Source organism: Anser brachyrhynchus, assembly GCF_964034855.1.
Source record: "Anser brachyrhynchus genome assembly, chromosome: 22".
NCBI classification, from domain to species: Eukaryota; Metazoa; Chordata; class Aves; order Anseriformes; family Anatidae; genus Anser; species Anser brachyrhynchus.
This window is the reverse complement of record NC_137715.1, coordinates 6,771,493-6,790,766: the sequence shown is the minus strand read 5'-3', so window position 1 is coordinate 6,790,766 and position 19,274 is coordinate 6,771,493. Positions and strand designations below refer to the sequence as shown.

At 39.6% G+C, this 19,274-nt stretch overlaps 1 protein-coding gene across 4 annotated transcripts in view; it reads left to right on the top strand.

Annotated features, from left to right (window-relative positions):
• The window catches only part of NSF (N-ethylmaleimide sensitive factor, vesicle fusing ATPase), a 78,204-nt gene that overhangs the window by 43,118 nt on the left and 15,812 nt on the right, over nucleotides 1–19,274 (top strand). For all 4 annotated transcript variants that reach the window (XM_080565076.1, XM_080565078.1, XM_080565075.1 and 1 more), the window contains 9 exons: nucleotides 2,241–2,440; nucleotides 4,328–4,493; nucleotides 4,983–5,057; nucleotides 8,012–8,199; nucleotides 11,436–11,531; nucleotides 11,980–12,136; nucleotides 13,291–13,424; nucleotides 15,539–15,605; nucleotides 15,797–15,876. In XM_080565076.1, the coding sequence (XP_080421202.1) occupies nucleotides 2,241–2,440; nucleotides 4,328–4,493; nucleotides 4,983–5,057; nucleotides 8,012–8,199; nucleotides 11,436–11,531; nucleotides 11,980–12,136; nucleotides 13,291–13,424; nucleotides 15,539–15,605; nucleotides 15,797–15,876 (1,163 nt within the window). The remainder of the gene's footprint in view (nucleotides 1–2,240; nucleotides 2,441–4,327; nucleotides 4,494–4,982; nucleotides 5,058–8,011; nucleotides 8,200–11,435; nucleotides 11,532–11,979; nucleotides 12,137–13,290; nucleotides 13,425–15,538; nucleotides 15,606–15,796; nucleotides 15,877–19,274) is intronic.

The window sequence follows — 19,274 nt, the reverse complement described above, 5'->3', positions numbered from 1 at the left end:
ACTTGTTGCATGTTTTACATGCTTTAAAAAGTCAAATGGCAAGAATGCAATCTAAAAATTAATGTCTTATGAGTGTTGTCTACAGTATGGAACTGTTTTCACCAATAAACATGTTTTTTCCACAAACAATTACTACTTGAGGATTTCTAAGTTTTAGATAAATCTGATCTTCTTGAAAGGAAACATAGTTTTTTGTCTTCAAATATCCTGATACCTTGTATTCCTCACTTGTTGTCCAGAACACAGGTGTAGGGTTTTTGCGTGGAAATTGGATGGAGCAAGAGCAAAGGAGAAGGTGCTACTGGATTCCTTGCCCTGTAATTAAACACTTGTGTTCAAAGTGGGGATTTCTTGCTGATGAAAGCTGCTCTGGTTAGATTCCAGCCATAGGTGACAGTGGATACAGCTTCCTCCAGGTCTTTTTCCTTGGGATGTCCTGTGGGTCCAGCAGGTGAGGATGACTCTGGAGAAGGGCTCAGCCAGCGTGTTGGTGCTGTGTCTGGCTAGGGATCTAAAACACGAGAGGGAGGTCTGCGGTCAGAATATCCAGGTATCCATGAAGAATCCAGAAGTATCCCAGAATATCAGGTATCCATGCAGGCTGTTTCACTCTCTGCACACACACCTTTATCTCTTCTTCGCCCATGGGAAAGACAGTGAGGACCTAACACTTCTTCCTGTGCTTGGAATCGAGTAGGAAGAAATAAATCACTAAAACACCCACTGCGTCCTGAAAGTTGAAAATAAATTTACTTGTAGTTTTGGGTAAAAATAATAAGAAAATAGAAACATAGAGGTCTATTGGAAATACTAGGATCTAGACAAAATAAGTTACATATATCTCTCTTCTACTTCCTTACCACTCTCTGACCAGAGAACATCCAAACTTGCTCTTCTACTAAATCAGTCTTCTACATGCCTTTTAATTTGGGTGATGTATAGCTCCTGTGTCTTTATTTCTTTAGATAACTTCTGTTTTCCTGTTCTGTTTCTGTAGTTAGATGCCTTTGCTATAAAGCTGTGGCTTTCTGTTTCTTAGAGGCTTTCCCTGGGTCTGGTGCTCAGTATTTAAAATATGGTGCTTATACATCATCATTGCTCTCCTGTTTCAGGATTTTCCAACACTAGTCCCTTTGGATTGCTTCCAGGAGAAAAAAAAAAAATTGTTTTGATGCATTTGTTTTTTTCTGTCTGCCTAGATCTTGTCTAAATGCTGGAAGTCCCATTAAATGACTAAAACCAGTTTCATAGCCGACGTGTTGATACCATGACCTTTCTTAACATAGTATAAGGCAGAGCATAAAATATTCAAGTGTAAGAGTAGTGTAAGAATACTGGAGTCTTTCAGGTCTTCTAGTTACATGTCAAGTTCTTTTTTTTGGCCTCTGATGGTTCTAATGGTTCCTAGCAGCCTTTTCAGCCTGGAACCAGAACTAGACTCTTTTAAGCCCAATGCAGGGGTAAAAAGTTAGGCATTATTACATGATATCACATGTTTTTGTGATTCATGAATCAGATTAATCTGCTTTACTTACATCAACATTGAGAGCTCAGCTTCAGTTGAGTAACTTTGATAATCTGATGCTTCATTTTCCTTACATGTCTGAAAATTAAACAGCTGAATCTCTTCTGTAAAGGAATGCTGCTCATATGCATTGTGTGCTCCTGTAGGAGAAGAGAGAAATGAATCAGATGCAGTGTGTGCTTGTCCTAAATTGTTAATGCGTCTTTGCATGGTGTTCATGGTATATGGGTGATGTTGTTGTTTTTTTTTTTTTTTTTTTTGAAAAAAAAAAAAGGTTTCTGCAGCCCCTCACTATCTGGGGATGATCAGCATCCTAGAACCTACTCTGGGGTTTTGTTGAACTGAGAAGTATGTTATTCACCTGTTTACCAGACACCTGTTTACTGAGCGTACTGCTGACCAGAAGTTATAATTCGGGCTCTCAGTCCTTAGCTCTTAATTTAGCATGCTTAATATATAGGGTGAGCATTTGTGCTGTTATGAGCTTTGGGTTATTTTTTGTTGGCCATTGCTGGATTGGTGGAATGACTTTGATCCAGTCTGTCAATTCTGTGTTTGTATTTCACTGCTAAAGGCGTGATGCAGAGCTCAGGCTAATGCACATCTCTGCAAGGTCACTGTAAAAGCATCCGTGTTGTAAGCAGCAGTTCCCTCTTTACTGTATTGCTCTTTCCTTTGTAAGCCTGCTTTCTAAACTTCTTCCCTCTTGTTCTAGGCTGCAAGCATGTGAAAGGCATTCTGTTGTATGGACCTCCAGGCTGTGGTAAAACACTTATGGCGAGACAGATTGGCAAGATGCTGAATGCCAGAGAACCAAAGGTGGTCAATGGTCCAGAAATCCTCAATAAATACGTGGGCGAGTCTGAGGCCAACATCCGCAAGCTGTTTGCTGATGCAGAAGAAGAACAAAGAAGGGTAATGCAAACATAGATAAATAGCATGGTCAGGATGAATGTGCCTTAAGAATGACTGGAAAGGAAGTTTATAATCGGAAAATTGCTGCTTGCATTAAAAGATTGAGTCACTGCTTCACTTGTGATTGTAGTTACTCCTTGCAAGTCACTGAATATTAGTATTCTACAGATTCATATGATTTCAGTTGGAAGAAAAATAAAACCAAAACCATTCTTAGCACCTGAAGAGGTAGCTAGTCTTCCTATTAGCTATGCTGAAGATGGACAGTTTGTTTAACTTTCATGCAGAGTTATTTTAAGGTAATACAGTAGGGCCCATCCTGCTATGTTTTGTATTATGCAATGTGTCAGCTGCTCAGAAAGTGCTTAGAAATAGGATCATAAACATTTTGCTCCATTTTTTGCTTTTCTTCTGTGGTGGTTTGTTTGTTTGTTTGTTTTTTGAAACAGTCCATTTGGAGTTTTGCTACTAGGTTCAGGTGGCACATAAACTAGGACAAATTTCAAATAAGTTCTCATGTCTTCAAGTTTTTGGGTTACAGGATTATAGAGTACGTACATTATAAGAATATTAAGTGTACATTTTAATATTATAAGAATTATAATCAATACACCCTTAATTTTTCTTAGCAGAAAACTAACGGATAAGAATATTGTCTCAAAACCAGAGAGTATGGATCTTTGAAAGTGGAACTGGAGGCAAAGATTCAGTTTTTTTCCAAACTTGTTTTTTTATCAATCACTTGAGCTGGCTATGAAAATCCTAGTCTTTGAAGGTGTAAAATTTTTTTTTCCTTTGTGCTATAGTTAATTTTTCCTGTTGCTTAATTGTGATTAAGATTTTATGGTAAAGAAGCTGTATTTTCAGGTAAATTGCTATTAAATAGTGAGGTCTTTTCAGAAGACGTTAGCAAAGGAGACTGTATACCTTAATTTTATTTGTCAGACAGTGCTGCAGATTCTGAAACTATTTAATTTTCTTCTGCAAAAGATTTATTAATCTAACTGAGCTTTACATGGGAACACATACAGATGTAAACAATCTCCTTTTCTCTGGTTGTTGCAATATAACTGAAAGCTGTGAGCTTCTTTTCCTTTGCAATAGCACACCTGTTAAAATAGACTTCATATTGGCTGGAGGGGATGGTCTTGATGACAAGTTGTGAGATTAAAAAGGTCTCAAAAAGGTTGGTATTGTAATGACTTGTGTCTGGGGCAGATTGCCAGTGACAGCACATTTACCCAGTATTAACATGGTCTCCACCATCAACAACAGCTGTTTTAGAGGTAGAGTTTGAAGGGGAAAAGCTTCATAATATGGTCACAAAAAGTATCCTGTTCTTTTACCAGCTGCAACTGCTTCACCTTTGAGTGAACCTGGGAAGAAGCAGTTCTATTCCTGATTGGCACTGAACAAATGGACTCCTTGAAAATACTAAGAACACAGTTACCGTGGCAAGCTGTGTATTTCCTAACTTTATTGTGACCTGGGCTATTTCCAACATCGGGTTCATCCTTCCACAGATGTGTTTTGTTCTTCATTTCTCTTTCAGATGGCTTTCACAGATACCAAGTACTGTTACCCTTTGAGCTGTGTCTTCTGCATTTGGGCTTGTGCATTTCTTGTTTATTCTACTCCTGTCCATTGAAACACTGCTTCTCTTAGGACTGTCAGCGGTGAAATCCTGTGTTAGGACAAAGCCCACCAACAAGACAGAAAGATGATATTCTGAAAAGGGGTCTGATGCATAGCATGTGATACTAACACTACTTGCAGATATCAGTGTTTTGTATCTCTCTGGCTGATCTTGTTGAGAATTTACTGTTTTGTTTGGATTGCTTTCAATGGTGACATGTGGCATTCCTGACATGTTTTTCTCTCCAATAGCTTGGAGCAAACAGCGGTGTTCATATCATCATTTTTGATGAAATTGATGCAATCTGCAAGCAGAGAGGAAGCATGGCGGGTAGCACTGGAGTCCACGATACTGTTGTAAACCAGCTGCTGTCTAAAATTGATGGAGTAGAACAACTCAATAACATCCTAGTGATTGGTATGATAGTGCTGTCTTTTTTATTATGGGGTCAGGTTGAAAAATGCTATTTTGCTCACTGCAGGTCAGCTAACTTATTGCTGGTATTGGATGTGTTTGGACTCATCTGAATGACTGCTATTTGACAAGCAACAGTGGCATATTTAAAGGGAGATGTAATTGGCTGATATTGCTGTTTTAAAGAATTTTCTCATTTCACTTTTAATAACAAGTGTTTGATTAAGAAAACTTGCAAGGAATAATATGCACTGGTATATTGACATATGAAGGACTGGGGCTTCTTTAGCTATTTTTTTGAGTTGTTGTGGTGCCAGGACTCAGGCAGGTTTGATCCCTATTGCCCTGACTCTACTTTATGGCATGGCTTTTTCCAATATTTCTCAAAATGTCTGTCCTGTCTGTTTTCCTGAGACTTTATGGACTATATTCAGGAGCTAGAGGCCAACTTAGCTGAGCTAATGCTTATTTTGGTTTTAATTTTGCACTTAGGAATGACCAACAGACCTGACCTGATTGATGAAGCTCTGCTGAGACCAGGGAGACTTGAGGTGAAAATGGAGATTGGTAAGCAAGCTAGTATATGTCAGTACATAAGCTCACATTAACTTAGTCAACAAATTAAAATACCATTTTAGATTTACCAATTGATAAGCCATTGACCTGATCATAGAATCATTTAGGTTGGAAAAGACCTCTAAGATCATCAAGGCCAACAGTTAACCTAGCAGTAACAAGTCTACCACTAAACCATGGCCCTCAGAAACACATCTGTGAGTCTTTTAAATACCTCCAGGGATGGTGATTCAACTACATCCCTGGGTAGCCTGTTCCAATGCTTTACAACCCCTTCAGTGAAGAATTTTTTCCTAATATCCAACCTAAACCTCCCCAGGTGGAACTTCAGACTATTTCCTCTTGTCCTAGCGTTGGGAGAAGAGACCAACCCCCAACATGTGGCAGCTTCCTTTGAGGTAGTTGTAAGAGAGCAATGAGCCTCTGCTTCTCCAGGCTAAACAACCCCAGCTCCCTCAGCCACTCCTCATACGACTTGTTCTCTAGACCGTTCACCAGCTTCATTGCCCTTCTTTGGACATACTCCAGCACCTCGATGTCCTTCTTCTAGTGAGGGGCCCAAAACTGAACACAGTATTTGAGGTGCAGCCTCACCAGAGCCATGTACGAGGGGATGATCACCTCCCTGGTCCTGCGGGCTGTACTAGTTCTGATACAAGCCGGGATGCTGTTGGCCTTGGCCACCTGAGTACACTGCTGAGTTTTATTCAGCTTGCTGTTGACCAATATCAGATTCTATCCAGCAGAATTGGGTAGGGGTGAGCAGGCAGGACCCTGACTCTCTTGCACTAATGAAAGGAACAAAGAAAGCACCAGACCACTCCTAGGTGGAAACTGCAGAACTGTTGATCTTGTAATGGGTGTGAGCAGTTCTTGACTTGGAGAAACATCCTTCTATTTGTATAAAATGATAATGGTGAATTTAACCTTAGTAACTGCAAATGTTAAATAGCATTGGCTAAATCTTTCAGACTTGCTCATTCCAGAAGGTCTAGATTGCTTGCAACAACAGAAATAAAAGCATGTGAAAGAGCACACTTAGCCATTTATTTTAGTGATCTGGAAAACCTGTTAGTAATTTAGAAGGGACTTTTGTAATTGTACACATTTACTTGATACAAACTCCAAATTAATATTTATTATAACCTACTTTTTTTTTTAAGAAATTAAGCCCACATCAGCTTAGATTCAGGAAAACAAGTCTTAACTTAACTCTGATCTTACATGCAAAGTCTCATTAGTAAAGATTATGGTGGAGTCTGAAGGGTGTTTAACAGTTGGAAGCATGGTTTTAGATTCGTGATTTGAAAGAGTCCATAAAACATTTTCCCGTGAACTTCACAGACACAAATGTCAAAATATTTTCTGTACGCTGAGCTATGCACTGAATAGTCTAAAGGTAAAAATAAATAAAAATCTCAAAATGTAGTGAGACATATGAGAAGGGCAGACAAAGAAGGCCATTAACATTACTAAGGTGTGTTTCCTTTCAGTTACGGAAAATTAGATGAAAATGTCCATATAACCTTAAAAATCATATGATACACTACATGCGAAGATAAGAGTTTGTAATTGTTGGTCTAAAATGTGGGGAAACTCTTGAAATTGGAACTTTCAATGTAATGTTAAGAGTTTGCTAGGGATTTTTTTTCTTATCCTTAAAGAGTAACATCACTCTTTCAAAGGTCCAGAAACACAAAGATTTTGTGATAGCTGAAAAGGGAAGATTTTAGGCAAAAGAAGAGAAGCTGACGACTACGGAGGCAGCCGCAGAAGTAACCCAGGCAGTGAGCTGATGCTGATGCTCCGGAGTTAATGCTAATTACTCTGAAGTTGATCACTGTAGGAAATAGTTTGTATCAGGCAGTATTGTGCGTATACCTCATAGGAGATGTGAGGACTAGAGAAGCAGCTGGAGCACTAGCTAAGACTTAAAATCTTGTGGAGCACAGGCAGCACAGGTGGTTTCTAAAATTTAGAAGGCTTATGAGACTAAGGTATTCAGTTGGATGCAGGAGAAAAATATTAAGAGACTTGTGCCTATTCCTGGCATAGTATGCAAAAAAGGAAAGTTGGACAAAGAAGTGTAGAGCAGTGCATGGAGTTAGTGGCCAGGCTGACGAATAATAATGAGAAAGAACTAGCACTAGCAAAAATTGTCATTTACAGTCTTTAGAAAATAACACAGCTACAAGGAATCGAAGGAAAGACTCGGCAAAGAAAGTCTGTTTTAGGGATGAAGAACTGTGCATACAATAACGGTTGCCTATGTGCAATCTCATACTTGAAAACAAATGCATAGTAGTAACTGTTTTTACTAAACCCAGGTAAGAGTTGTTTTTTTTGTGTGTTGCAGGTGTATTACCTGCATCTTTAGCTGACAAAGTTAAATAAATTGCAGTCTGAGCAAGACTTCCCTAGAACATCAGATCCTTGTAATAAAGGCTCTGAAGGAAAATGAACTGAAGTAAAGCGTGGTTTTACCAAGAGAATGTTGTGCCAGCTGGACTTATCTTTCTTTAAAGAAAAAGATTTTTTGTGTCTTACATTATGTTGGTAAGGTGTAATCTGGGAAATAATCACTTATATCTGAGAAAATTAAGATTTTATGAAAATTACAAGGTGGAACTGTGTTTAAGGATGCTAGGACTGACCAGATTGCTCTTGTGTAAGGTGAATTCCTGGTATGGAAGCCTGAGAGCAATGAACTTGGAGGAAATTAAACTGATGCTGTTTCTCTGTGTAGTGTGGGGGTGATGCTAATGAATTTGCCAAGGGCAAACTGCATGTTTTCAAACAAAATTTTTTAAAATATCCTACTTATGAACGAATTGCTTATATTGAGAAAGAGCCTTTGGAAGCAGGACCGTCGAGGAGAGGGGAAGGTTTTGCTGCAGCTGCTGTGCTGAGACACTGACTGGCATGCCCTCTGTTTAAAATCTCAGGTTTGCCGGACGAGAAGGGTAGATTTCAAATTCTCCATATCCACACAGTACGGATGCGGGAACATCAGCTGCTGGCTGAAGATGTGGACATTGCAGAGCTGGCAGTTGAGACTAAAAACTTCAGTGGTGCTGAATTAGAAGGCTTAGTTCGAGCTGCTCAGTCTACTGCTATGAACAGACACATCAAGGTCAGTCCTATCATCTCTTGTTGAGGGAAAGGAAAAAGAGAAAATATGTGGAGTCTTTTCTTGTATGTTTACTTCCAAATGGATAATGTCATCTCAGCTCCCTCCATTCTAGAGGAAGATTGCCTTGCTTTTTCCATCGTTTGCTGATTATGGGAGGTCAGTGTATCTTTAACTAGAAAGAAGTTGTAAGGACCATGAAATGTCAGGTTATATTAATCCAGATGAAGAACACAGTATTCGATTGTGTTGAAATATGAGATGATTAGTTCATGAAGAAAGAGGCTGAAGGATGTAACCTCGCTAGCGGCCAAGAATTGGTGTGAATTACTGCAGAAGAGAGCCTTTGACATCAGTTGCCCAGCACTGATTATTTTTTTAATAAAAAGTCTGTTCAGCCTAAAATATGAAGAAAACAAATCATTCTTTCATTTCAGCAAGAAAAATAATTTGGTTGCTTTGACGTTTATAGCTATTGGGAGCTCTGGTTCTTTCTGCTTATATGTTTTATATAGCCAAGAAAAGTTGTTTGTTTCCTATAGCCAAAAGCACAAACATGAACAGTTTCTCATTTTCTTGGGTTCTGTCTCAAAAAAGAAATCAGCACCTCTGGAGGTATTTTCATCCCTTTACAAGCAAAGCATTTTCCTTTTAATTATTAATTTAACTTAGAATTGATGCATTTTCTTTGCTTGAATTTTGGGTGAATTTGTGGACTATTAGCATTTTGATATGATCCCTGCTGTGCCAAAATTTTGCTGTGGGAGAGGAGACAAGGGCAATACATGAATATAAAAGAGCTGTCTCCTCCTTTAGGTGTGTATGTGATTGACATCTTAGTAATATATGTATTGCTATGTGTACTGTGTGTACTATTACTATGTATTAATATGTGTATTCCAAATGTCAAGCAACCACACTTCTGTTTTTCTTCTCAAACACTTTGACACAGTATTTTTGGATAATCTTACTGTTTATTCTGAAGACGTCTTCAGCCAAATGATGCACTAAGGTGTTTTATTATCTCCTACTAGTACTGCGAAACTTAAAATATACATCACATGCCTGACCTAGATTTCAGAAGCACCTGTGTGGAAGCCACAAAACAAATAGCATTTGAAAATCAAATGGAATTATCCTTCTGAATCATTTAAGTTCTTCTGATAACCTTTCAAAGTATTTCTATGTTAAAAATTAAAATGTACAATCCATTAAAGGTTAGGAAAGAAAGGAAGCTTCCTATTTGTAAGTGTACCACTTGAGGAATATATTAATAGCGTTTTGAGTACCTTTGCTTCCCTCTGCAAAACAGAAGAGTGATTAACCTGCACTAAAGATCCTCTATATGCTTGGCATCCTGTATTTCTGCTGGGTGAGTGTTTTTGTGAGAAGGTACTCTATCGTTTCAGCTGTCCTCAGGTTACAAATATTTGTTTGGCCAGTCTGAGTTACCGAGGTTGCTGTTGAGAAGCTGCTTTTGTTACTCTACAAGATAAGCATAATGTGTTTCCTTCCCATGCTCAAGTGCAGTCCCTGTTCTTGTAGATCATGCTAGTCAGAAGATGATGTCTTTTAGATATGCGTTTGAGAGGGAATATTATTTGACTTATCCATCGCCTTGGTCTTAGGAAAAGGCGATAGAGGTTTCTCTGCCTTCTGAGAAATGCCTTGAAATCCCAAGTTTTTACCTCCTGAACAGAGAGATCATGTAGGGCCATCACACTCTCAGGTAAAAGCATGTAGTGTTGCAAGATGCAGGTAAGTTTCAATGAAAGTTGCTTTGGAATCTAGAGGAATTTCTTATGGTAGAGTTTGAAGTACAGAAATTATGAAAGGCCTTTCAAGACTGCACTACGTCAAGTATAGGAGAATTTAGATCCTTTGCCTCATCTCCAATTTACTTTATATATATAAAAAAAAGTTTCTGCTTTGCCACTTAGCAGTTAGATGAATTGCTTTTCTCAGATCAACTTCTGCCCCATTTTGTAACTAATCCTCTTCCTGATATCTGTAACTCCACTCAGGATTCTCAGCAGACTGCACAGATAGGATTAGTCTGTGATAGCCAGTGTTTGTACGACACTTAGTGGAAAAGTTGCTTCAAATCTATGTAATTCCTGATTGTTGCCCAAGGCAATCAATATACTTCCAGATCTAGAAATAATCCTGGTAAATGGAGCTGCTCCATATTGTAGAGCTGCAGCCATAGTCAGTAATACATCTGAGTGAAGCCTACAGCTTTAAAGGCTACTCTCAATATGTTTTCAAGAATTAAAAACCTCTTCTAGCTCCAGCGTGAGCAGCTTTGAGCCATCTCCTCAGTCACAACTAGAGGTACTAGAAATGATTTACAAGAAAAGATCGCAGTACTGCTTTGTCTGCTGTATGTTTGCTTCCAGTCACTAGGTTTTAAATGTTGCTGCTGTTCCCAAACTGCCCAGAAATGAGAGCAATGTGAGCTGAGCTAACTGTAGCTTGTTTATTCCAAGTAATGCTGCTGATAGTGCTGCCTTGGGGACATTCACAGCTTTGGTTGAACTGAAGCAAATAAAGACAAACTAGTAAGAAATCTAATATTTACCAGTCCCCTTAAAGACTTTCATGTAGGGAGAGGAAAGTGAATCGTTTGAAGTTGTCAAAGATGGAGTGAGGAAATTTAGAGTTGGGTTAAACCAAACCTGAATTTGTCTTTCTGAAAAAAATCACAAAATGGAAGAGGCTTCACCACCTTCCTAGCTAGCACCTGGACTGTGCAATAAAGTATTTCTACAGCCTCTAAAGGGGGAGAGTGGTTCCTTACTCCAAAGGGAGCCTACATAACTCCACTACATTCTAGAAATCTAAATTTAAGTGAGATTAGTCCCATATCGGGCACTAGTGTTTGCTTCACTGACAGATGGTTTATATAGGTAAGGCAGCAGCAAGGCTGATGCAGAGCTTCTGTCCTGTTCATATCTGGGGTCGCTTCTCTGAGCAGTGGGATCATGGCCATACTCTTCATTTTTCACCCAGTGGGATGGAACCATTGTTACTCAATGACTTTTGGGGGCTGGCAGATGGCTGTGGATCTGAAGATGATGATCGCTCCAGTGGTACTCAGCAGATGTTCAACAACTGTCATTTTGAAAAAGCATTTTCATTGTTGCAGACCATTTATGGGGTTGAATCCTTGGATGGAAGCTGCTAAGGGGTCAGGTGCAGTAGTGCTGTACTTCACTGTGTTTTGTTGCCCTCTTCAGGCCAGCAACAAAGTGGAAGTGGATATGGAGAAGGCAGAAAGCTTGCGTGTGACAAGAGGAGACTTCTTTGCGTCTTTGGAGAATGATATCAAACCAGTGAGTAGGCAGCATGCGACTTAGGTGATAGAGTCATGCAGTACAGTTAATGATGCAAGAGAGCAACTTCCTTCTGGGATCAGATGTACCATAATGCACCGTGGTCTGAGGTATTGTATCCTGTGTTGTAGGAAGGAAAGCAGGGAGCTGCTCTCTGCCTGCAACAGTAAGGCTGTATTTAATACCTTTTCTTCCGTGCAAGAATCATAAAAAGCAATAGAACAAGTAAAGCAATATAGTTTCTTCTCCTTGTTGTATGTACACTCTCCCTTTTATGCTAGTTCAGTCAATTGATGACAGCTTTCATGCAGCCTGTAACAGGAGACTTAAGCCCCATTTTTGAGAATTGTCTTTAAATGACATAGATTCAAAACCCATTGGCAACTTGCACGGATTAGAATTTGTGCTGAGGATACATGTAAAATAAATGCTCTCTCTCTTAATACAGGCGTTTGGAACCAACCAGGAAGACTATGCAAGTTATATCATGAATGGTATTATTAAATGGGGTGATCCAGTAACAAGGGTATTGGATGACGGGGAGCTGCTTGTTCAACAGACCAAGAACAGTGACCGTACTCCACTTGTTAGCGTTCTTCTAGAAGGTAAACTTAAGAAAAATATGTATTTAAAAAAAAAAAAGAAAATTCTGTAAACGATTCTTATGTGTTGCCCACATGGTGGCCTGTTATATCCTGCAACTGCATGTAGAAGTAACATATGGGAGGAAAAATAGAATTAGTTTCCCTCTCTAGATTGGATGAAGTTGGTTTAGATATTAATACTGGCTTCTCAGCATGAAATTTGAGGGGATGATCTAAATCCTGGTCTTGGAACAATAGAAAAGTGAACGTATACGGTTAATCTAAATGTGGATGTTTTACAGTTCAAACATCTTTAGCTGAGTTAGTTGTCACGATTCTATTTCAAGTTGTTGGAGATCTCAACAGTGTTATTAACTGAGTTCAAACAACGGTTCATCTGGCCACATTTAGGTGTGTACTGTTAGAGGAGGATTGCCCTCCATCAAGACTGTTGTTGACTATGAAGAGTCTAGGAAGCTAGTTCAGTGTCTCTGTTGCAGATATTAGAGCGTAAGTTGTTTACCACTTCCCTCTTTTCCTGAAGTCTGAAAGTGTGGATTGCTCCTATTGTTTAGTGGTTTGTTGCTTTGAAATTAAACCCTGAATAGCTCCCCCTGAATAATTCTGTGTTTGTGGTCAGCATATTTCAACATATTGCTTGTATGCAATGCCTCATTATATTCCAGATTGATCTGTACTGGGTGTACAGATTCAGATGTATTTTGGTCTTTGAATTATCCTGGTGTGAATTCAGGCAAATTATAAATTGTCAATATTTACTTGGCATTCATGCTGTTCACTTGTTTACCATGGTACCTGCAGAAAACATATCTTTAAGGGGCATGAACGTGATTCGAAAAGATTCTGCAAAGTACAAACACATACTAATTTTGCTGCTGTGCCCTCTTCTATAAAACATGCCTCATCCTCTTTTGTGTTTGTTTCATGGCGAATGAGACTGCATGTGCTCAAATAGTTGCATTAATTTCCTTCATCTGGAGGACTGGGTTGCAGAAAGAGATAGCGTTCCCTCTGCAAGTAGAAGAAAAGGGCACTTCACACTGCAAATACCTGTGAAAGAAATCATAACCATATTTAAAATATCATCCATGCTGAGCCTTACCAGAACTGTTTTCTCCCTTGATTTTTTTAATTGTGTTTCTCCTTCGGATCAGGTCCCCCCCACAGTGGGAAGACTGCTTTAGCAGCAAAAATAGCTGAGGAATCCAACTTCCCCTTTATCAAGATCTGTTCTCCTGATAAGATGATTGGATTTTCTGAAACAGCCAAGTGCCAGGCTATGAAGAAGGTACTTCTGCACCCTCCTCTTTTGTTTGATGACAATTCAATTCTGTGTGCTGTAGTAGATTGAGAAGTGAATATCCCTTGAGATTGTGCTTTCTTTTCTCTGTAGGTCCTAAATTCCTATACGCATTTGTTTATAAAACTAAATGAATGTTTTTGGGGCACTGGCACTCAGTGACTCATCCCATGACACTTAGTTTCTTTAGGAACCTTTTTGGGAAACCCAGTAAACACTGACCAGTGATCGTTAAACAAAATTACAGTAGTTCAGTAAGCTCTGTGTATCACCAAACAGATCTTGTGAAAAAATGTAAATGGCTATATTGGTTTGTGTAAAACAGTATCGTGTTAAAGCAGTGCTATCCCCCATCTTCTGAAAGCCTTCTGTAATAATGCACTAGGCCACCCAAATACCCAGCAAGAATCCTGGAAGAGTAAAGTCAGTTGTTGTGTGTAATGTCCAAATGTTTTAGATTCTGCACTGGTCTTCTCTTTATATTTAATTCAATAAAAGTCTCTTCAGTTGAAGCTCCGTGGCAGAATCGCTAGTATTATAGATTATTCTAGCTGCAGGAAAGCTGCTTTTTTGGTATTGCCTGTGGTCAGTTGTAATTCCATATCTGGTCACAAAGAAACATTCATTGTGTGTGTTTGGAAATTATTTTCCTAATTAATAATCTGCTAATAAATGAAGGCAGAGGGTTCTGGTTAAACTCCTGCTGCTGAACAGAAAGCAAAGAGGTGGCACCTGTTTGTCTTGAAGATGCTACCTGTGCATGTTGCCTTGGAGTTAATTAGCTGCTTTGATAATTGTGTTCCAGGCACTGAAAGATCAAAGGGAGCTCTTTAGATAGAAAGAACCACATTTGTTCTGGATGTTTTCAGGGTGCCTGACAGGGTAGACCTGAAAGAAGGCAAGGATCTTGCTGAAGGTAGTGTGTATAAATTTATAGCTCACAGGCCTTTTGCTCATCTGTCTTCAAAAAATGTTTGTTTGCTTTGTCCCAGCTGAGGAGATTTCATGTGATCGCTCTGAATAAAGTCTCAGGGTGGTCTGTGCATGGATTATGTGGTTCTGGAAGGGAAAATGTCAAGGTTCTGGCCCAGTTGGGTCTGATATATAATCATAACTAAAAATGGAACAAAACACCTGAGCAGTGATGAGCAAGCCTGGAGCTCTGTCTCCAAAGATGAGGATAGGAAAGGCTCAGGGTTGTACTTGGAAGGAGCAGATCCTGCCCGAATTAAACTAGGAACAGTTTTGAGGTGACGAAGTTTGGTTAAATGAGAGTTTTAACAACTTGGGGAGCAGGGGAAATGCAGACAAGTTGAGCAACTTAGATTGTTTCAGGTAGTCAGGTGGAAGAGAAGAGATTTCATTTACAGAGGCAATTTACCCTTCTTCTGGCTGAATTATACTGGATTAGGCATGTAAATGAGATATTTTACTCTAAGAACAGAGAAATAGTTCATTGCAAGATTGCCTCATTTCTAAGAGAAGCAGTGGGCTCAAGGCTGGAAGCCCGGTTTGTAATTTAGATTCTAAAAGGATCATTTTGGATTTCACTTGAATCCAGGGAATGCTGGAGGTAGGCCTGCAATACCACTGAAGTCCTTAGTGCTACTCATAGTTAAAATCCAAGCTTTGCAGTTGCTGCTCTATAAAGGGTGATATGGAGGCTTAATCAGTAGGTCTTGTTATAACCAATATCCAGCCTGCATATAAATACTTCATAATTGCATTATGATTGTGGTGGTGTTTCTTTTTTTTTTGCCTGTGTGTGTATATTGTTATATTCTCAGTATTGCCCCAGCTCCAAAAACCCAAGGAATGGTGCTCTGTTTTGTCTGTTCTTTACAACTAAATGCAGCCAGCAGCTGGCTTTTTTGCAACATGTGTTGGGTAAATAAACAAAGCTCATCTCTGAATTTGTTGAGATGTCAGTGCTTTATTAAATGCAGGTAGAGTCTAGTCTTGTGGTACTTATGTTCTTTATTCTCTGTTTATTCTTCTAAATGCTGCTGTGCTTCGTTAAAAACAAATCAACAGTTCCAGTCGTGACTATTGTAGTTTTGCTGCTGAGATTTAACAGTGAGTCATTTTGCTGTTTTTATTAGATCTTTGATGATGCATACAAGTCCCAGCTCAGCTGTGTTGTTGTGGACGACATTGAGAGACTCCTAGGTGAGTTAGGACAGTGGGGGGTGTGTTGTCTGTTGTGCAGAAATATTGAAATATTTGCAGTATTGAAATACCGCAAACCAGAAGTGGTTTGGAACCATTTACTTTAGGAGCTTTGAACTGCTTTTTGTTACAGTGAAGTGGTTTATATGTGCAACTGCTTAATGGGCATTAAAATGCATTTTTCATTTCAGATTATGTTCCAATTGGACCACGGTTCTCTAATCTGGTATTGCAAGCCCTTCTCGTACTGCTAAAGAAGGCCCCCCCTCAGGTAAGAAAGTAATCGAGGAGGGAGATGCCTTATTCCTGTAATAATTTTGACAGTGGAGGGCTTTGTGTCTTGCTGATAACTGCTGTGCTGCCAGTGGTATTAGTGCTATTGTCTCTTGATTCAGTCAAGTTAATCCTAGCCTGCTGCTGTTCATTCAGTTAGACATTTCTAGGATAACCACAAAGGATTCATCGTTAATTATCTAATTATTTAAGGATGAATCTTATGGAGTCAGCCCTAGAAATACTAACAAAGGAAACAGGTTAAACCTTTACCATGTAAACTTCAAACACGCAAGCAGTCTGCTTTCTGATTTAACTGAGGAGCAGTTCACTCCAGATTGATCCCTGGCTCAAGCATGTGCTCCCTTCTTATTTAGAATTGATTTCTGAGTAATGTATGATTGTGGATGCTAGGCTTTTAATTTGTTCTTAACTTGAAATTATCAGGTGTTAATTAAAAAAGGTGAGTAAAGCTCAAGATTTTACATCTCTTTCTGGCCGTGTCAATTTGTACTTTCTGACTTGATGAGATTTAAGAACATCAGAAGCAATAATGTTTCTGAAGCTTGCACTGAAGGAGACAAGCATGGAGGGACGCTTCTTTTTTGTTTGCCATTTTTCCTGTCATTCACTAGAATTCTGCGCTGTGTGTGAAAGTATCTGCATGAATAAGTAACATGCTAACAGGAAAACCTTGAAAGTTGGTGTCAGGTAAAAGTAGAGAAACACAGTCTGGCTGAACTGTTTTTTTTTGTCATTTTTAATATCCTGGAAACAGTTACGTATGCATGAGTATTGTTTTCATTAGATAGTTTGGTGAAAAGACCTTTCAAATCTAGAACTTTGAACTAAATTGTAATGCCACAGGCCCTGAAGTTCCCCTTGTGGCTGTCAACCTGGGAGAACAAAGATTTCTCCCAGTGAGCTGTCTGTGCCATGTGAAGCCTCTGATATCAAACTTGGATTCTGTTATCATGTAAGTTGGAACAGAAAGGCTGGCTGTATGCAGCTGCACAACCCCGTTTTTGATTGCTGTAATCTCATGTAATCATTGACCTATTGCTAGGTATTGCCATAGGACTAGGAAATGATTGTTCCCATAGATCAGCAGGAAAAAATAGAACATGATTTAGCTCAGTAGTCCAAGGAACTTACAACATTAGGCTTTCCATTTTATCGCTGTCCTCTGAATGTATTTTGCTGCTTAGTTGCACTTTTGTTGGCACCCAAGTCTCCCTGAAAGCAGGATCCCGGGCTTGAAGCTCTCAGATATTTGCCAAGTTTATGCATGTTGCTAGAGATTTGTACTTTGCAATGTTTGAAATGCCCTCGAGGCTGGAAGACTTTGGGTTGACAGCCAATATTATGGTGACTTAAGCCATAAATTGTTGGAGGGTAGAGAGTTTTCTGAGGAAATGTCAGTGTTTGATTGATGCTTTTTTTTTCTTTTCTTTTAAGTGTCCACTATTGGCTACTGTAGAAATTCAGACATGAGGTTAGAAGGGCCTTTTGTGCTGACCTAGTTTTGCCGTTCTGATCATAGGGCTCTTTCTAGCATGTTTGTTTCTTGTGAGCTCTCTGTGATAATCATGTCATCTGGGGATTATTTTTTTCATTTTAAAAACAAAACAAAACACGACTGTGTATAAGACGTGGATTCATGCAGGAAAAGGCCAACAGTTTTCTGCTGTGAACCTTTATTGTGAAAAAGATTGAATGTGGGCAAGGAGACTCTTAAGGCTTTTAGGCTCAAATGAGAAACCCACAAGGGAGATAATACTGCTGGTTAATCATTGCCCTTCTAAGTTCCCTCTGAGATCACTAGTTCCCTTGGGGAGCAATTTATTTGGAAGTAATGGCTGGTTTCAAGGGTTTTGGTTGTAATTTGAGATGCAGATACATGCTTTAAATGTACATGAGTAGCATCAGTGGTACTAACCTGCTCCACGAGGTCAAACCGACGCAAATCTCTGTGGGACTGGGGTCATGGTTTAGGTTCATTCCTCATTCCTTGTAAAAACAGTGTCCTGGCTCATACCATACACCATACGTGTCCCAGTGCTGGGGGAAATTGTACTGCCTTCCCAGCACGTTGCCAACCTGGCCTCCTTTTCTGTCAGTAGTCGGAGGGGCCCGAAATACGAACGCAGGTGATTTGAAAAGCTTAAGAATGGGAACGACAAAGCGGTTGAAAGTGCAAGCAAGGAATGAGTGGGAAGCAGAGAGCGTTCCGGCAGTGCAGCTTTGCTGCTCCCATCTTTGTGGCCCAGATTATGTATTCACACAGTGTTGTCACATCACTTGCAGAGTATACTTAATGTGCAAGCAGCTTCCTACAATTACTGTAGGCTATGTGTGTAAGAAGAGCATTTCTGGGATGATATCTTATTAATTATGCATTGAGGTATATGTCTCTGTTAAATTGGTTTATGAAAGCTGCTTCCCAGATTCCCCTCTTCTTATTGCAACTATATTATTTTAACGTGGTGTGTGAAGGGCACATACTCAAACCTTCTGTTTTTCTAGCTTGTTTGTACTTTGCAGAAGTTTTGGGAGTAAACACGTTAGACTTTAAAAAAAATAAATTAGAAACGTTTGTCATTTTGCTTTAAATTCCCAGTCACTGCTCATGACTGCTAGTTCCTCTGAGCAATGCTTAAATAGTGGTATCTATTACTCGTTCAAGAAGACTGAAAAACATTGCATTTTGTTTAGCATCTTTTTTTAAACCAATTAAAAAGCTTTTCTAAAATGGACTGAAGAGCAGAAAATAAACCATGTTCTCTTGGGTCTTTATTTCAATCAAGTTTCACTGTGTTGTGCAGGAGAAGAGACTGGGGGGGATAGAAAAACTGAAAAGGACTGTCGCAGCGGGGAGCCAAGCGGGAGAAAAGGACTTCTCTGAGAACTAAGCAGCAGCAGCTCCGAAAGCCGAAGCTGCTTCATCTACATGCAGAGTCACACAAGGCATGGAGACGCTCACCAGCCCCACAGAGGTTTCACATGTGCTTCCCTGCTGGTTCCTGTGAAAAGCTAACAATTGGCTCAAAGGGTGAAAGACCATTGCAGCATCCCCACGCTAAGCTGGACGTACAATTTGTGCAGTGTTATGAAATGTCTGGCTTAGCGAGATGCTCTCGAACACTCTTGTGGATGCCCTTCCACTGCTCCCAGAGGCCCCCAGCCCCTTTCCTCTCCAGGACACAGGAGGCTTTTGCAGATTTATGAAAGTTGACGGGGGGAAAAGGGGAAAATAATCTCCTTGTTTGATATAATCCCACATACATTCCCGATTCCACATCACTTGGTGTGAATTGGAAGCAACTCCAATCAATAGAGATGTTACGCTTACACCTGTAAACCTGGGGAACTGCGTTTTCTGCCATTACGTGTGAA